The sequence below is a fragment of the Rhagoletis pomonella genome, unplaced genomic scaffold (genome assembly GCF_013731165.1).
Source record: "Rhagoletis pomonella isolate Grant_MI unplaced genomic scaffold, Rhpom_1.0 Rhpom_scaffold_00007, whole genome shotgun sequence".
Classification (NCBI taxonomy): Eukaryota; Metazoa; Arthropoda; class Insecta; order Diptera; family Tephritidae; genus Rhagoletis; species Rhagoletis pomonella.
The window spans coordinates 61955457-61975378 of NW_023458561.1; the positions used below are offsets into that span (position 1 = coordinate 61955457).

Here is a 19922-nt window from a genome sequence, read left to right on the forward strand (position 1 = left end):
ATGTATGTATGTAGATTAGGGTACATCACGCTCCATACAAAAAAAAAAAAAAATCGATACAGTACCATCCATGCATTCCATCGGAATTATAAAATCTATTATATTCTAAGACTTTCGCCAAAATATTTCGGAAAAATGTTAAGATTTATGCGAGTATTCCGTGGATAAAATGTTTACAAATTTTTATGCAGCCGTTTTAAGCTCAAATTATTTATTATATCATCGTATGTAATTTTTTGGGAAAAAAAAATATTTTCAAAAAGTTTTTTTTATGTACTTTCAAATCCCAGCTCACGTAAATCTAAATATCTTGCCGAAATAAAGTGGAGAAAATGTTTAACTTTAATATATTTTATAATTCTGGCGGGAAAACCGTGCGTTTTTTTCTGGTGAGGCACCTTAATATACAAATAATAAAAAAATTAAAAATAAATTTTTTTTAGAAAAAAATTTTCGAAATTCGCAAACAACTTGGATTGTACGTATTTTGGGATTCTGTTTAATTTAAAATTGCTCGCATAACACAATATTTAAATTATTAACAAATACATACAATTCACTTAAATATTAAATTAGGAAAAATACAATAAACAAAATTGCTCTTGACGTAATGACCATTTTAAAATTTACGATTATGACCTTCAAAAATTTCAAAATATGAAAATTCATCATTCATTTTAGAAAAAATTGTTCTTTGGAAAATTTCACCTGAATTTCTATCAATTTGGCAAGTGATTTACAAAAGAAAAGAAAAACAAACAATTCAAAAGAGAAAAAAAGGAGACCCCCATCGATTTTCGCTTTGATGTATGTATGTATGTATGTATGCGAAATGAAATTCCCCTCAGCATTTGTACGAGTAAGTACAAGCGCCGAAGTGACATCAAGCAATGCCAGCCAGCAACTGTCATGAGCAAATCCAAAAGCTAATAAATATCTAATGCGACGCGTCATAAAATGAAATGAACAACAAAAAGTGATGTGTTCTTCAAAATAGCTGCATATGTACAAACATATGTATGTATGTACGTCAAAATATCACCCAAATGAACTCAAGAAGCCACTTAAAAGCGCAAAAATTTCAAATTCCGTTTTTCCAACAATTTATTTATTATCTAATGCTGAAAAATATTCACAACGGAAATTCCCAGATATTGACGTAAAAATTTTCATTTTGGCTAATGCTAATGAATAACACAGCTGCTTCTTTTGTTTTGTTTGCATTAAAAATATATTTTTACGCTTTCTTTGGCGCTTGAAATTTTTGTTTAGTATAGTTTTCTCATAATTGTTTTTAGTATTGTGAGCACTGTTGCTATTAATATTTTTTTTTTTATTATTAATACTACGCTAAATGTTGAATATACAAACAAAACGATTTATATAGCTTAATGATTTGCTGATGATTTTCTCATCAACTCGCAAGTGGCGAGTGGGTATGTTTTTAGCGGGTGTGCAGCGGAAGGGTTAAGATGTTTAGGCGCGTTGAAGTGGCGAGGCATGCTGCGAGTGTTTGCGTGGGTTTTGGTGTTAAATATGTCCAACAGGATATAGACATGAAGTATGCACGTCAGTGAGGCAAGTTGTCGATGGTTTAACATATGTTTTTAGGTAGATATGAGTGGAAAAAATATTAAAAAGAAAAATATCATAAAAATAAAAAAATAAAAAGGCCAACGAAATATACTACAGACAAAAAATGCAAAACTTAAAAAAAATTGTACAATATGTATGTATGTACTAAATCATATTCCTAGTAAAAAACCTAAAAGTAAAGAATTTTAATTTGGCATGAAGTCATTTGTGCTGAAGGCTACATGCGAAAAAAGTACATATAAATTTGTTGGAGATCAGCAAAAAAAAAGAAAAATAAAAAAATATTTGTCTATAAAAATCGTCTGCTGAGCAAGGCGAGCGCTATTTTAGCAGCATTTAAATTATCCACAAAATTTTTGGCCAACCAAAACAAATTAATTTAAATAATAGCACAAATAATTAAAAAAAAAAAAACACGTACAAAAGACGCAAAATATAATTAAAAAAGCCATTTGCATAAATAATTTAAAAATATGCGAAATATTTTGCAGCGATTTCGTTCAGAAATTTATTGAAAAGCAAGAGTGTAGGTAGGAACTGTAAAAAAATTGAAAATTCTATGCAGATTTGGCAAACAGACTAAAAATTTGATTTAGCAAATGCGAAAGCATGTAAATGAGTGCAACAAATTACTTAGAATGAAGTGTTAAAAAATGTAGCTACATAAAAAATTATCATAAAAATTTTTCCAAAAAAAAAATTGTTAATTATATTTTTTAAAAAAGCGGTGGCCGCATAGATGTTATTCTTTAATGGGGATGATAAGTTAGATCAACATAACTTAAAATCGATTAACTTATTTATCAGTGGCTTCAAATTCGATATAGTTGTTTCGATTAGATAAAAAAAAAAATGTAAAAAATTTCAAAATCGAATTTTGATTACTTTTTAGTGTCTGTTAATGGAGATGCCATTTTTAAATCGATTAAATCCGAAGTCGATTAATCAAAAACTGGACTAGTTTAATGATAAACTTATATCATACATGAAAATTTTCTGGCACGGTCACTAGAGATGCCACCTTAAGATCGATAACACCTAGAAATCGAAAAATATAGTCAAGTTTCTAAACTGAATGTGATTCAGAAAAAAAAAAATAACGAAGCGAGAACGCCGACAATAAAGGCATCGATGACCGTATAAACTTAGCCAAGAATAAAACTAGGACAGCAGAAGGAAACAATAAAGGTATCAATGATCGATGAGTGTACCAAGCAAATATAATTAATCGATAACGATATTAGCAATTTGTATGTGCGAGAACACAAACAATTATGACATAATATCGCGAGCTTGAAGCTCCCTGACATATTCTGAAACAGAAACTCGGAAATTTGTCCATTTCATCGCAGAGATATCCTATTTAAATCGACACAGGCAAGTGATGACCGATAAATTAGAAATGATAGAGATATCGATAACTTAACAAAATAATCACAGCAACAAGAACGATATGATATTGACAGTTTGAATGTAATCGATAACAATAGCACTAAGGAGTAAGGAAAAAAATCGAAACGAGAACTACAAATATAATAAATATCGTTGGTCGATAAATATATGCGCCGATAAATAACAAATCTATTGTTATATCGATATCGACTTCTTCTGTATAATGGCACAAGCAAAAGCAAGCAGAAAGCGAGAACGACGGCGACAAATATATCGACAATGATAAATAGAACGATAACTTATAATAAATGGATAGCGATAGAACTATATCGAAACCATAATGTATCGATAGCGATACCGATAAACTTTATAATAACAAAAGTAAAAAAGGTAAAAGTCGATAACGATATTAGTGGCGAACACGAAAGGATATGTACATAGATCGAAAATAATAAAGTGCAACAAATATATTGGCAGTCGATAAATACACCGGTAACTTATAATTAATCGATAACGATATCGTTATATCGAAATAATAATGTATCGATACATTTTATAGCAAAAGTAAAAACAAAGTCCAATTCGATAGTTGTCTATAATGAAGTCGAATACTCTAACGATATTTAAATAGACTACAAATAAATATAAAAGGGAAATGCGATAATTCGCTTAATATTTATATCCTCTAATCTAATTCATTTAAGTTTTCCTGTACTCCCCAAACTTTACTTCAAGGACAAATTTTATCCTTAGTATAGCCTCCTCCCTTACTATTTTCTGGTATCGATTTTTGTCCGCTTAAAGAAACAACAACAATAAAGCACTTAAAATTAAAAATTATTACTCAAGAAAATTCCCACCAAAAATTGTGTGGGTTGACCTCCAGCTGTGCGAATATAAATATTTTATTTTTTTATTTATTTTCTTGTCGCCCAGGCAACAGATTCACCTAAAGAAATAATTTTTTGCTCAAACAGTTGCATAAAATAAATTTTACTCCGCTATTTTTAGTGTGAACGACTACGTCAAATGACATTCAAAATGAAAAAATTACAAAAAAAAAAAAATATAAAGGCAATTTTGGTAGTTTCTTTTTATTTCGTGCTTTTTGTAATTCGATTATTTAATTTTGCCTGAAATGATTTTCGGATTCTTGGCGCGCTAATTTCCTACAATCACAACTCATTCGAAATTTTTCTTCTTTACGTTGCGTCTTTGAATGGCACATAGCAGGCGGCGGTCAAGCCTCACCCACACCCACAAGCAAGCGCTTTCGATTTAATGCATAAACTTTTAGGTAAATAATAGCATTTGTATGCAGTGAAATAAATTTGAAGAAAACGTACATATGTATGCTTCACGCTAAAATTTTCGTTCAACTTGGCTGCCAAAATCAACAAATCCACAGCACCGTCAACTGGCTGACATTTGAGTTGAATTTCTGTTTTTTTGTTGTTGTTATTTTCATTTTATTTATTTTTTCCCTTTCGGCGAAGAAATCTATGCACCTTTCCGCTCAGTTGCATTTGTCTCGTTGGGGCGGTGGTGAGGGGTGCAAGGTGTGCGCGCGTAGGGTAACTTACGCTGAATGGCAAATTGTGGTTGCCAAAATAAAAATAACTACGACTTTTAGAAAATAGACCAAACGAAATTCGCCTACTCGTGTTTTATTTTTAAACAATTTGTGTTAGAAATTAAGTGTTTAATTCAATTTGTATTTTGAAGTATTTTAAGCATGTATGCATCTGTTCGCGTGTGTATGTTTTCATTTTGGCGATTACGTATGCAAAATAGCTTAAAATATTGTGCATATGTTAAATTTAAATTAGCAAATTCTAAACTGAAGTGGTGAGCGATTTTTTTTTTTTTAGAATTTTTCCTGTACTTTGCTCGTTTCCGAAGTACGTAATTTCCTTGTATAAATTATTGCAAGCGATTGCTGCTGATACTTATACTTTTGCTGCTAAAAATGAAGACATTTGGCTTTTGAAGAATTTCGCTTAAAATTTTATAGTTTTTGGCATAAATTGCAGCTATTTTATTGCTCGCAAGAAAGTGTTGAGGTGGGTATTAGTAATGCATCCAAATGATTTTCATATAATTTTACTAATACTTAAATAATTACAAATAAAAAACCAGAAAAAAATACTGAAAAAATTTTTTATAAATAAAAAAAGTACTAACATCTTATACAAATGATTTGAAAACAAGAATAATGCTGGGAAGCAGAAGAAAAAATGCACTCGCAAATTGAGTTATTTACTACAAAGCTGTCTTAACGTTCGATCTTGTGAAAGCTTTTAATAATAAAGCAGTTGAAGTCCCAGTATTACATTGAGCTTTCTAATAGGTTTGTGACGAAAGCTTTTTGGCAAATGTGAAAGTTTAATAATTTTTCAAAATTGTTCAGTAAATTTTCTTTCCTGTAGAAAGCGTATATTCCTAGCATTGAATAAAACGGTGGCGATCAGAGAGAGCTTTCACTATGTGCCACGACCATATAAAATTCCAGTTTTAAAAAGCTTATACCGCCAGATAGTTTTTTGTCGTGACTTTTTTATAAAAGAAAGTTTAGTAAAATAAATTAAGGAATTTTTCTTACTTCATAAAGCTTTTCATACTCTGGGTCTACGAACAAGAAGCAATTTTTTTTGAAGATAAACCTTTTTAAGCAATGCGCCATTTTCGATGTAATTCTTCCTTCTTTAATTACGTTCACTTTTAAAAACGCAGAATGTATAACCCTTTCGAAAATCATTCCGGTTATCAGCTAGTGGATATGATCTTATAAAAGTTAACGTAGACAAGTCTTTTGCTTAATGGAATGTTTTATTGGTTTTCATACATATGTACATACATACATATGTATTCATGTCTAAAAAACTAAACTTGAAATTTGAACATTATACTTATTCGGTCAATAAATAAATCAATAAATAAATAAAACCACTAAAAATTCATGGATTCAGCCAAATGAGCTTAAATTTAAAGGCAATAAATTCGAATCTCGACATCTCTCGTGGTCGACATTATGCCTACAAAGTCTTGGCCGCAAACAAAAATACAAATTATTAGAAAAATTAAATTAAATGAACCAATCCACCACAGCTTTATTTCATATTCGACTAGCTATTTATGTGTGTAAAATTAGGGTGGTATTTAAAATATCAACATCTAAATTTTATATGAGACACCATCGAAAATTTAAAAATTTAAAAATATTGTTTAGGGGTTGCACGAGGGTTTGAAAAACGTGCAGTTTTTTTTAGTAGCAAACATTCGACAAAATATATCGTTTGACGGGTATTTTAAATGTCTTTTCAACGAAGTACTGATTGGTATTGATCGGAATTGTTAGTTTAGTCATCAAAGAAAGCATGCCCCAGAAAATCAAAAAAATACCATTTCTAAAAAAACTGTACACAAAATTTTAAACAAAAATATCTTTTATAAATGAGTTTCTTCGTATTTTTTTTTCAATATAATTATTTGCAAACCAGTGTTATAGAAAAAATTTTAAAAGTGTTGCACTTATACCGAAAAAACTTAAACAAATGACAGTCTCCATATAATAGTTTTCAATAATATTTCAAGTATCAGTTTCAATTTTTCTCAAACCATGGCAACGACGACTAAAAATTATTTTAGAATTTTTAAAATTTTCGCGGATGTATGTGTATATTTTTCGTAGAACAAAATAAAAGGGTAACCCACACAAAATTTAGATATTGATATTTTTAAGTACCACCCTAATATATGTATGTATATGCCGGCGATATCTATTTTGGGAGCATAAAATTAATAAAAAATCAATATATGTAATGCCAAAAAGGCACGTTTCTGCGCCACTGAAGTTTTTATAACAGCAATTATAAACATACAAAACATATAGTCCAATAAATTAAGTAATAGCTGAAAAAAGTAGTTTCAATAATTTATGCAAATGAGACCAGAAATTAATCGAAAATTGAATAAATAAAAACGCAGCAGCCGCTACGCATTCAACAAAAGTGAATAATTGATCGTGGCAAACACTTGACAATAACTGAAACCGGCTTTGAGCGCAAAACAATAAGCAACAATTAAATCAAAAGGAATGGAGCAGAAAAATACAAAATAGGTAGATTGGTTAGAGCGAGTAGGGGACAAGAAGTAAAGAAGTAATACTTGAGATATGCCAACGAAGGTAAATAAAAAAAATAAAAAAAAAAAACGCTAAAGACAGCTGAATAAACGATTTCATTTTTTTGCAGCCTTATTTATTTCCATGAAACGAAAAAAAAGCTGGTGTTATGAGACCCGCAAGCGATTTGGCGGCGAGCAGTTACCAAAAAGACGATGAAGTTTATTATGTTTACTTTGTTTTGTTTTCACGGTACTTGTTAATACTGTTACTGCCGCTGCTGTTGGCGGTAGATATGAACCGGTAGTGATTATTACAAAGAAAACACCGTAAAATACTCAGAAATGGGAATTGCAAAAAATGTTTAAAAAATATATAAATAGCTGTAGAAATGTAGTGAAAAAGAAATATATGACGAAGAAACTCGACGATGACAAAAGCTGGCAAGAAATGCAAATGAGGCTTGCAAGAAAAAGAAATACATGGATTATAAGAAAAAGAGCAAGGAAAAAGGCATACAAACAGAGAAAAAAAAATAGAGAGATAAATGGAAAAAAAGTTCGCCACACACAAACCCGACAGCGCGAAATCGCACATTTGAAGGACGGAGGTATCGCAGTGGCAGACATGGCAAATGCGCGACGTTGCAAACGAAATGACAAAAGCGACAGCTACCACACTAAAAAAAAAAAAATCACAGAGGCCACAATTAAGTAATTACATATAGTGTGCTGACGAAATGAGTGGGGGGGGGGGGGGGGGGGGGGAAAGGGCGCCAAGCAAAGCGTAATAAATTGGCAGCGCCAGTGAGCAGCTCCCCTACACATGGCACGGCACATACATACACTTAAATATGTAAAGGGTGATTCAGGTATTTGTCAATTATTTGTGATATCTTAATGTTCTTTCCGCAAGAAGTGCATTTCGCGCGTTGCGTGATTTTTTCGGTTGAAGAGACTGAAGTAACCCGTATGAAAAGAAAAACATAATTTTCACAAATTTTGTTGCATTATATTGACAATATAAAATAAAACCTGCGGTCTCATTGAAACACCCTGTATATCATACATGTGTGGTATTTTTGTATGCCCCAACAAACAATACAATCGACGGTGCGGCGTTAATAGTCAGCGATGACGCGTCGCGGTGATCATGTTGAGTTCAGGTGTAAGTCAGCTGTGGGCAGCAGCGCCAACAGTTTATCCCCCCTAACTCCACCACCGCTACCGTACCAAGCCAACTTCTTTCTCATTAACTCACTACACGGTGTTGTCGACTACGTTCGCTTCGTTGCGCTAAACTTGTCAGACAGGTATTTAACACTCGCCACTGCGTGACAGTGTGACGAAAATAGCCAAGAGTCAACGTAATTAGAAAATAAAGTTCATATAAATAAATAGCATACATACATATATGCAGCAAAATGACCAATATTTGTGTGAATGCTTAACGTTGACAATAAAGCAATTCACAGTTGAGATTGAAAAAAAAAAATACGAATGATAAAATACTTGTAAACACGCAATTAAAAAAGAGCTTTGATGACAAAAAAAAAAAAACAAAAACACAAAATTAATTTGTGTCATCTAAAAAAGTATTTGTATCAGAAGATGGTGGCTGCGATCATGTCATTTGGCATGCAAAGTAATCGGATCAGCGCTTGAACGCGAATGCTAAATATTTATTTATTTTTTTTTAACAACTGCAACAGCAGTTCTGGCACAGCTGGTTGAAAGCAATCAGCCACATTCACATACAATCATACATGTATGTATGTATGTATGAAAAATCGCGTATTCAATTAAAGAGCGTGTGTTGCAGGTGAGGTGCTGCCAGATGTGTGGGTTGCTTAAGCGCAAAGAATTCGAATGATTACTAAACCAAAAAGAATGAAAGCGAGTTAGACTTACATATATACATACATATCTATGTGTGAGTGAATAGCAGGTTGGCTAGATATATGTATGCAAATCTATCAAATGCATTTCTACATACATGTAAAATTAAGTTTTTCAGGTAGACTATGTCATAGATGGGTGTTTGCTGCCTTTTTGGTATGTCTCGGGACCTCGTTGCAAATATGAGAAGTTTTAAATGCAGTACCCAGCTCCGATGCATCGCATTGGTGAGATGAGCTCTTTACCGAACACTTCGTTTCTGGGGCATTATCTTCTGGGTGGGACTCACATTTTTAGGATGCAGTTGAAGTCAAGATTGACGACCATCTCGATCCAGAAGTAAAAACGAGTTATTGATTAGTTAATTTTATCTATATCTTGTCTTACGCTATATAGTTTCGTCCATTATCGTTTCGTGGTTCTTCACTCCGTTTCTTCTTCTTCGCCTCCACTACGCACCGTCTGGTTCGGTTTCTCTAAATAGCTTTGATTTCCAACCAGCTTAACTCAAGTAGCTTCGCCTCTTTGGCGTCTTCTTTGAGCAAGGTGTGGCCTATCCCTTTCCGTCTCCGGAGTCGGACATCAAGGAGCTTCATGTTAGCTTTTCTGGGCAACTCGTTATTTGATATTATTTTAGCCCAAAAATATTCGGGGTGTTATTCTAAAACATCGGTTTACGAAAATTTACAGGCGCCCAGGTTCTTGCAATGCTGACTTTCCAAGTTGGGCAACCGTACTGCAGTGTGGATAATACATTGGACTTGAATAGACTGATCTTAAATCTTGAACTCAAATTTTCGTTACGACATGACGTGTGCATCATATCAAAGACCGCTCCGGCATTACTTATTAGGCGGTCAATGTCTTCGTCGGTGCCACCATCGGGGCAACTTCGCTGCCAAGGTCGGTGCAATTACTCAAAGTCTCAGGTGTTTAGTCGGCGATGGGCCGATATGCCATAAGACATGCCTTCAGCGTGGTCAATGTGCTGACGTAAACTGGACTTGGTCCACAGAAGTCCGCAGTCGAGGACCCATTCACTAAAAGAAAGAGAAGGGATGGAAATATGCAGTTCTGGTTTCACCAGGCACTCCTCTTTGGCACAGGGCTACCCGCAGGCGGTATAATTTATTTCCATATTATTTAATTTCACTTCATTTCTTTTATTTTCATTCCATTTTCATTTCGTATCTTAACTTTTCGTTTAACGTTTCGTTTTATTTCTTTTTTCATTCCATTTTCATAGCGACACACTTTTTTTCTTATGGATGTATATTGTTTCATTTCATTTCACTTAATTTCATGTCGTTTTTTTCCATTTTCATTTCATTTCATTCCATTCCTTGTTTGTTTTTATTACGTTGTTTTATTCAACCTATTTTATTCCTCATTTCAATTCACTTCACATAATAAAAAATTGTGTATGAAATGAATGTTTTAGATACGTTTGTATGCATGTATGTATGTATGTAAGTACGTTTGTATGTCAATAAGTTCATAACCCCCTGAATGACTTGACTCAGCGCTATATACACCACTTAATTACATCCATAAATACATAATTATGTACATACATATATATGTACGTACGAATGTCTGTGGAGGGGTATTCCTCAAAATTTACAAAATCCTCATACAAACCTACACGAATTTGTGTGCATATGCAGCGATAAAAATAAAGCATTAGCGACAACACCAAAAATATCAACGACAATAAGTATGTGAACAGATAATGACTTAACATATTGTGGGTCAAAGTAAATAAAAATCAAACAAAAAATAAAAATAAAATAAAAGTAAATTGGAAAAAATAAAAATGAAAAGCAAACATACAAACACATGTGCGTGTGGAACACTCGCTAGGCAAATACCCTGTAGGAAAAAGTTATCAATTGATAAAAAATAATCAACTTGTAGTTAGATTTTATGCGGGATTTCTATTGAATATATAACTTTTAGTTAACTACAAAAGGCTAACTTTAAACTAGTTGAAAATTAATGCCGATCTAACCGGGTCACTGTTTTCTTTAAACAAGTTTCCATATAAATATCCTCATACAAATTTTACTTTGAATACACTTTCTTTCTGCACTTCACAATTACTTTTTCGAAATAAAAGGAAAATCAAAATCGAATATGGAACCACCTACAGCAGAATATGCAAACGAATATGTAGTGTAATAAAATATAATAACTAATTAAAAAAGTAAAAAGGCAAAAAGAGGTTACCACCCTTGACTATATCGCGGTCATCGCCATGGAAATATAGTTAGATTTCCTCAAAGAAAATATACAGATAATAGTGACCTTCAGTTCCTTTCTAATCAACTTCAAGTTAACTTATAGTTAGATAAATTTCCCACAGGGTATAGACAGTATGTAAATGTATCCACAGGGGTATATATGCATGTACATTAGGGTGGATCTCTCCCTATAAATGAAATAAGTACTTTTATTAGTTTGCTAAAGATTTACGTGAAACCTCCAAAACCGCGTTTTTTATTTATAACAGTTTTGAAAATAATTTTTCTTAAATGATAACCTTAGATGAGAGAAGAGGTTAATCATAAAAGATTTGCATAAAAACGTTTACAAATTTTATCAACGGTAGGTATCAAAATAATGAGATTTTGGAGATATTTTCAAATCGATCATACTCACGTAAATGTCAATAGTTTTTAACGAAATATTTTGGCGGTGGCCTTAGAATAAAATAAATTGTATAGTTCCGGTGGAAAACCGCAATATTTTTTTTTTTGTGAAGCACCCTAATGTGTATACATGTGTTTGATCATCGCTTACTCGCTGCCTGCATGACGCTATATTGGTTTCCTAACTAAAATGACCTTTGCATGTTAATTGCTTTATGTGTTGTTGTTGTGTTATTTATTTTTATTTTTTTGTTGGCATTTTGGAGCACTGCTTTTTGTCGACAAATTTTATATGCTGCTTGTTGCTGTTACTACGTATAATATATATACGATTTCTGATTGTTGTGACTTTTTATGTGTGTATGTTTGTATGCATTTTTTTTGTTTCATTATCTATGTCTGTTGCACATGTGTTGTATTTTTTATCAGTCTGACTGTTTATTTGGCGTCCCATGTCTGTTGTTTGAGTGTCTGTGCCGATGTCTGTCTGTTAGTCTATGCTTTTCCGCTTGTCTGTGTGTCTGTCTTACGCTGTCTGCGGGTCTTTACTCACAATTATTTCCAGTTTTCACACAATTTTCCTCAAGATTTTCCTATTTCTTTTATGAAATTTTTTTTTTTCAGTGAAACATACAAACATACTTTTACTATAACTTATGCCTAAGTGGTACTAGTAACGTAAAATTTACTTACGCAGTACTCAAGTGCGGTTGCCTGCCCTCACACTTGCTTGCTAGTGCTTGTTGTTGCTAATTCTGTTCGCGATCCCTTATTTTTGGTACGTTTCTCGCCTGCATTCCAATTCACGCTTTGAAGAGCTCTTGACTTCTATACATATCTACATATGTATCGTTATCTATTACGCTGTTCCTTGATGCATGTTGTTGCTTTTGTTACGATGCTAAACGCATAGAATCCCGCAGCTACGTATGTGACTTTTTCTCAAGTACGTTCTAAGCTAACAATCTTTCGAGCGATCTCTAAACGATCTCTGTGCCTGTGACTTCCTCAACTAGGTGACTTCTAATCCAGAACACGTCACAACTTCTTCTATGTACGTTTGATCGTTGTGTTCACGCGCGTCTCGTGCAACGGTAACTTGCCGCGACTTTGGCGACGACGGTGGCGATTATGGCCTCACGGCGTTCGACAGACAAGCCATCCGCAGACATTGGCAGGTATGCTGGCGCCTCCTTTAATGCCACAAATTTTTCATGCTGTTGCTGCTGCTTACTAGAATGCCTCATAAAAGCACAACAACAAGAAAAAAGAGCTAGTCGTCGTACAACTATTTACTAGCTGAACTTGTTTTAAATGCGGCGCTGCTTCCTTTTCAGGTTCTTTGCACTTCTTTGCGGCTGCTGGCTGTTCTAGCTGATCTTCCGCTTACCGCTTGCCACTTGCTTGGTAGTTTTTAGCGCACAGCTTGTGACTTTGTTTTTTTTTTTTTTGGTTGGTTGAGTTCTAGGCGCACATGTATCTAGGTATACGCTTGTGTGTGTGTGTGTGTGTGTATCTTCTAGATACCTTATTTTTATTGGCCTATCTACGCCGTTTGTTTATTAATGACTTTTCTGCCGCTTCAAATGTGTGTGTCTATCTGGCGCTGTTGTTGTTGCATTTTGGTCGCCTGCTCTTTGCTTCCTGCAGGCAATTATCGTTGCGCTGCTGCTGTTGCCTGCTACGTCTGGCTGTTCGTCGGCGATCGTGCACTTGAACGTCGGACAATGTGTCGCCAGTGCTGACGTCGTCGTCGTCTGCTTAGTCGACTTTTTTTTTTTTTTGGGTATCTCAAGTGTGTGCGGGAATACAGAGGGGTCTATGCACGTGCGTGATCACTTCTTGAAAATCGTGTGTGCCGTCGTCGTCGTCGTCGTCGTCGGCAGGGTATTCCTCGACCTTTTGCTGGAGTGGCTTAATGCTTGATTTTGTTGTTGTTGTTTTTTCATTCGCTTATTGCCTTTTTCTTTTGTCTTCCTGTCTGTTTCGGCTTTTATTTTGTAGAATTCTCACAGTGAATTCGTGGAACTCAATTAAATGCGGCGACACAGTTATTCTTAACACTTTTTTTTTGTTGTTTTTACTCGTATGTATTTGTGTTTGCGGAGTGCGTATCGAACGACTTTTGTCTGCCTCAAGCGCAGATATGAGGATCACTTGGCGATCACTTGAAGTTTTCGGCACAGAACACACTGTCTGTTTGTGGCTGGTGTTTCTTACTTGAAGGCAAAATGTGCGCTGCTCAGTAAATTATACACTTTTATACTAAATGCGCTGTTACAATTTGAAAAACTACACGTCTGCCAGCTGATCAGCACCTACGACTAACGCGTCAATCAACACAGACAATATTTTCTTTTAGTTTTATTTTTACTTTTACACTATTTCAATGATGCTCACACTATAAATTTGCACTTCAAAGACACTGCTACGATTGCTGATGATTTATGAATACTAAAAAAAATTAATGAAAGAAAATTTTTATTGCAATTTTTGTAACAACAACATGGCATTGATCGCGTAAGTTCTCATAATTATTCACTGGTTTAATCATCCATAAACTCTGCTTGTTTTTTTTCGCTGAGAAATTTCAGTGATTTTTTTTCTTTATAAAAATACTAATTTCCCGAAGTGATCTACATACATATAGTCGCGCGATCACTAAACACTACACTTGTTATGGCGTACGTCCAACCCGTACGGCATTTTGAAATACGAAAAAATATAGGTACGCTCTCTGCGCCACCGATCAAAATGGAATCGCAAATGTAGCGGTGGAGATGCTTGGGAGCTTTGTCTGTTTGGATTTGTGTAATCTGCTTTTGACGGGCAATTCCCAATTAAATTCCAAAAGTTACGAATATTGATTTTCCACACGCTGCTAAATACGTTCTCCGCATGCCACTAAATATTTACTTTTTCCTCTTCTTCTTCTTCTGCTATAACTCATTCAAAAATATAACGCGGAATCGCGCGATCTCGACGTATGCAACGTTACGCTCAAACTAAAATATTTTCTATTTGATTCACACAACACACAGTGCAATGCAGGCGGCGTAGTGATCGAGACGCGGCAGCGTTAACGACGGCGCTGCGCGCTGACTTTTGTCTTTCAGCGATCAAACAAACACACACTTGTAGCGAAATCTGTAGGCAGCAGCGACTGCGACGTCAACAGCGACAGCAGTGCCACCAACCCACACATACTAAACCATTGGTTAATAGTGCGTCCGTCCGTCGTTGGCGGCAATGATAACAATAACAACATACGTATGTGTAATAAGAGGAAGAATAACACAGCTTGTACACTCAACAAAGTAAAGTATAAAGCAGAAAATTCAAAAAAAAAAAAAAAAAAAAAGTAGAAGAAAAAAATTAAAGTGTACAACAACAACGACGCCCATAACTAAGCGACGAGTCTGGCTTTAGTGGCTGTGGTTTGCGAGTCGTTGGGTGAGTGAGTGAGTGAGTGAGTAAACGTGTGGGCCCCAACCAACGGCACCAACGGACAGTGGAGACAATAACCCAGAGCCGGCAGAGCCAAACAACAATTTATTTTGACCGTATAGCAGACAAATCGAAAGATAGTTCGAGTACATAGTCGGGAGCTGGAGAGTTTTAATTGAACGCGACAGCGCAAGCAGACGTACGGGCGGACGGACGAACAGACAGCAGGCACCGAGAGGCAAGGGGTGCACTGACTGGGCACTAAATGACTGTGTGTCTCCAATAAAGCTGGCTCAGCCGGTAGATGTTTTTGTAGCTACTGCTGCCGCTTCAGTGCTTGTTCTTTCCCCTCTCGTTTTGCTTTTTGTTCAGTATATTCTTCACACTGTGCAATTTAAATCACCACTTGACTTGTACGTTGGCGTCAGTGTGTCGGGTATGACGATCATGACGGCGACCACGACGATCACTTGCCTCTTGATAACCTTTTTTTGTTGTGTATTTATGATTGCCTGTGAAAAAGCAACAGATGATCGTCGCTCAGCGCTTCAGATTGTGTTGTGTGCGCGTGTTTTTTTTTCATTTATTGCGTTGCACTTTTTTTTGCTTTGTGAAATCACACGCACGATCAGCTCCAAGCGATCGCGCTGTGTGATCTTTGTCAACGTAGAATTGATTTTTGAATTCGCACTGAGGGCACTTTTACGCGTTCTCAGTATACTTACATATATACTTCATTAATAATGCAAAATTCATAAACTTTGATTCTTAATAGTTTTTTTTTGTGCTGGAGCTTGCCAGTTCTCGAACTTGCCTACGTCGCGATCATCAAATCACGCAAAAGAGAAGAAGAAATTTTCACAGAACGATTGAATTTACGAGTATAAATAAAAACTTAATTCGAAAAAAGCTAAGGAACCATCATTTTCAGTAACCACTCACAGAACGTTCGCCGCGACAACCTTTTATAGTGCGACTGAGAAAAAAATATGCGCTCCTCAAAGTTCGCAAGAATTGAAGACGAGAAGTCGACGGTGAGCATGCCAACAATGAACGTTGACAGATACGACAAAGTTTACGACGCCGCGAAGTATGTATGTGGCCACGACTGAGGAAAATGTCGGCGACGACGACGACGACAACAACGACCAACGTAGAGTCGGTCGCCCCAAACACAACAAAGCAGTAATTGGTGGTGCTGGTGGTGGCCAATAGACAACAGCAATTACGAATACCGCGAACGAGTTTAACATAGATGACAACACAATACAACAAAACATGAATAGCGAACAACTGCTAGAACTAGCAACATTGACAGCAATAGCAATGACATGACAGCCGCTGAATAAGCGATAAGAGTGCGCGTAGCGACGAATAAAGAAAGAACGACACAAGTTATACTATGTACAAAAAAAATGTAAAAGAAATAAAAAGAAAAAAATAAACAAACAATGAAAATGAAAAGCACATAAACCGAGAGATAAACGAATATGACGAAGTAAGAATCAATGTGTTTGTTGAAAACGAAAACCATTTGCTTATGTAGTGAAACTACGTCACGTAAATACTTACATATAGACGTACCTAGTCCTATGGAGATACAAAGGGGGAGTTGATGAATCGCGGGAACCTAATTGCAGAATAAGATCAATATTTCTGAAATATCCAGACTAACAAAAATAAGTTGGATTGAGATGGAATGAAACAAAGAAACTTTAACTCTCTGCGGAGCGTATGGAGGGGTGCAGTTCTCAAAACAGCGTATTGTTTTTAAATGTGTGGCTATTCTCTTGTTAAAGCTATTAAAATGACAAGGCTATTGTGATGGTCAGATAGTTTACCCCATGCTAACTCTGACGTAGACTTTCCTACACTAATCACCTCATTCATAGCAAATATAATTTTATGGGGAACTTTTGAAGAAACAGCTTTGTTTTTTAAATATATGATGGAATGACGTAAAACCATTCAACTGAAAGGATTTGGTTATAACTTTAAGGTCTTTTTATATTGCAGTAAAATTTAAAACCCCAAAACATTCTAATTTTAAGTGACCGATTATAATTTTCAAAATAGTCGGTAAAAAGGCTTCTTAATTTAAGCGAATCCCTGATATCGATACTAGTGGACTGCTAACTCTGGGCTAAACATTTTTTTTAAGTATGTCCATCTCTTGAACAAGGGGAGTCTTTCTCGAAATACTGTTTGAACTTATGCTCGGTTAGATACCTGAAGTCGACAAAAAAAAAACGCGGTAGAAAAAATTCGTTTCCACATTGGTTGCTAATAACCATAGCAACCATTTAGTGGAGCAAATTACTGATATACAATTTTTTCCTGGTACACTTGGCGAATTTTGTCCCGTATGTGGAGAACTGCACGCCGATTTCGGGTGCGAAGAAATCTTTCACCTCCCATACTTCAGCGAGTGAGGACTGGAAGGGGTGCGGTGTCTAGAATCGGGGTCCTGGACCGAAGCTGAATGGGAAAGTAGGTGGCGACGTCTTCTCCCATCAACCTATAAAATTTAGGCTATCGGATGACTGCAGGGTTTTCCAAGCAGTTGTAGCCGCAGTACAGAAAGCTTTGGATTGGTTGCTCTTTAGTATGACACCTTTCGAGGAGTTGAATATCTATTCCGACAGCCAAGCAGCTATCATGGCTCTTTGCTCGTTCGAGAAAGGGTAATAATTTTTTCATCTCCTTATCGACCGCATCGTATTAAAGTATTGAGCTCGTTTGGTTTCTGAGTCACAGCGAAATCGCTGAAAACTGCATGGCCAATGAGCTGGCATAATAGGGAACCATTGAGGAAGTGCTCCCGGATAGAGAAAGTCTGGGTATTCCGCTGTCCTTATGTGGTCTACTACTGGCCAAATGGGCGTTTGATCAGCTAAGCGTGCGCTGGGCGAAGGAATTGGAATGCAAGGTGATTAAATCCTTCGAGGCACGAGTAGATCGAAGGCGGTCCAGGGAGGCCTCCACAGAAAGCAAGTTACACCTACCGCTATTGGTGGTTTTAACTGGTCACTGCAACAAAATCCAACCTAGCCATAGTCAATGTTGCGACGTCACCTAACTTAAATTAACCTTACTTTTTATAGAGAAGATCGGTGATCTGCGTGACCTATCGCAAATTAACCATGTACCTACCCCGACATGCACACATACATATCTTCTTATATAACAACATATTCATACCTACATATACATAGTATGTATGACATGTGATATTTATTCCGATCATGCTCAATCAGCGTTCAAGTACCTAGTCACTGAGTATCAATGATTGATTTCTTGCGAGCTATTCGAAAACTAAATGATCGATCAAATTCACAATTGTGTAAAACAACTTATATATGTATTAGGGATGTTTCGAATGTCATATTTTTCATATTTGCGAATGTGCGAATGCGAATTTTCAGAATGCGAATGTGCGAATATTAGCAATAGCATTACAAAAGCTATAATCAACTTAAGTCATCGTTTTTATTACTTGCAAATTTTGGAGCGCTCAAATATTTGCGGGCCAGATCTGCCAATTCGTCGTATTTTAGTTTAGTTTCCCACCAAACGAGAGAATTTTCACCGAGGTGAGCTCGTTTTTCTTTAAGATAGGCCTTCAATTGAGCTTTAATTCAGATTTTACATCCGAACCTTCGCTTTCGCTGGAGGAATCTAAAATTATTTATAGGTTGCTTATAAGACTTTAGCAGTACATACATACATACATACTTGTTGAAGACCCATCAGTGTTGCTTGATATACCTACTAGCGCCTGAAGTTAAAAGCCGGTTATTGTCCGCAACCTGGCTACAACAACAACAACAATATTAGAGTGGACACTCTGGTCATGTGAACATTCGCATTCGCAGAACATTCGTACCATTTGATGCGAATGCGAATGCGAATGTCGAATGCGAATGTGCAAAATGATGCGATTCATTCGCATTATGAATGCGAATGCAAATATTCGCAACATCCCTGATATGTATGTTGGTATGTAAATAGCAACGTAAATGCCAACCAACCAAGCAACAACTAGCCACTCGACCAGTGGCTTCATTTACGTAAAGCACTATTCAAATACATACTACAAAATCTATTGCGAACAATGAAAACGAATAGTGAATATATAAATTTTTAATCGAACGCAAATGAAAAGCTAAAAAAGAAAAGGAAGAACAACGCAACATCTAAAACCAGGGCGAGCATAGAAAGAGGAGCGTGAAAATTGCGAACGCAAACGTAATGGCAAATCAAAGAGCCAACAAAACATAAATCGCGCAAAAACACTAACAACCAACTGGACGAGCGCATATGAAGCGAGCGCGTTTAGCGAGAATGATCAAATCGAAAGATCAACCTACCCACAATTGTGTACATATAAACAATAAAAAAAAAAATAATAATAAAAACCATGGAGCAGTTCAAGTGATCGTCGCCACCTCACACTTTAGAGCTCCACTCGCTCACCCGCTCGATTACTCACCAAAATAGCACCCAGCAGTTGTATGGATGGCGGTGCGCAACGCGAGTGGGTACATACCAAGTAAATGAGCTAGCGAGCGACGCGCCCCAAGAAACAAGTGAGTCGCCATAGCCGCTGAACGTCGATCGTCAATGATCGCGCGCGCTTCTGGTGATCGCATCGATTTGTTCTGTTTTTATTTAGTTTTTATTATTGTGGCGACTGATGGGCCTTTGGGCTGGGGCGGCGCGAGGTGGTAGCTTGGCGCGTCATTTAAACATTGTCGAACGATCGACGACGATGTCAGAAAGTGCTCCATTCGCTGCCGCCATAGACAGTTGTGT

The 19922-nt window shown here is 35.9% G+C and overlaps 2 protein-coding genes across 4 annotated transcripts in view; both read right to left on the minus strand.

Annotated features, from left to right (window-relative positions):
- LOC118743554 (deoxyribodipyrimidine photo-lyase-like) overlaps positions 1-12907 on the minus strand; it is a 42893-nt gene extending 29986 nt beyond the window's left edge. The window contains exon 1 of the mRNA XM_036476320.1: positions 12764-12907. Coding sequence (XP_036332213.1) covers positions 12764-12907 — 144 coding nt within the window. The remainder of the gene's footprint in view (positions 1-12763) is intronic.
- Positions 1-19922, minus strand: part of LOC118743267 (mucin-19) — a 207705-nt gene that overhangs the window by 78048 nt on the left and 109735 nt on the right. The window contains exon 1 of one of the 3 annotated variants that reach the window (XM_036475842.1): positions 12354-13453. The exons of the other annotated variants lie outside the window; for them this stretch is intronic. The gene's annotated coding sequence lies outside the window, so the exon portion shown is untranslated. Of the gene's footprint in view, positions 1-12353; positions 13454-19922 lie in introns of those variants that run through there. 3 annotated transcript variants of the gene reach the window in all.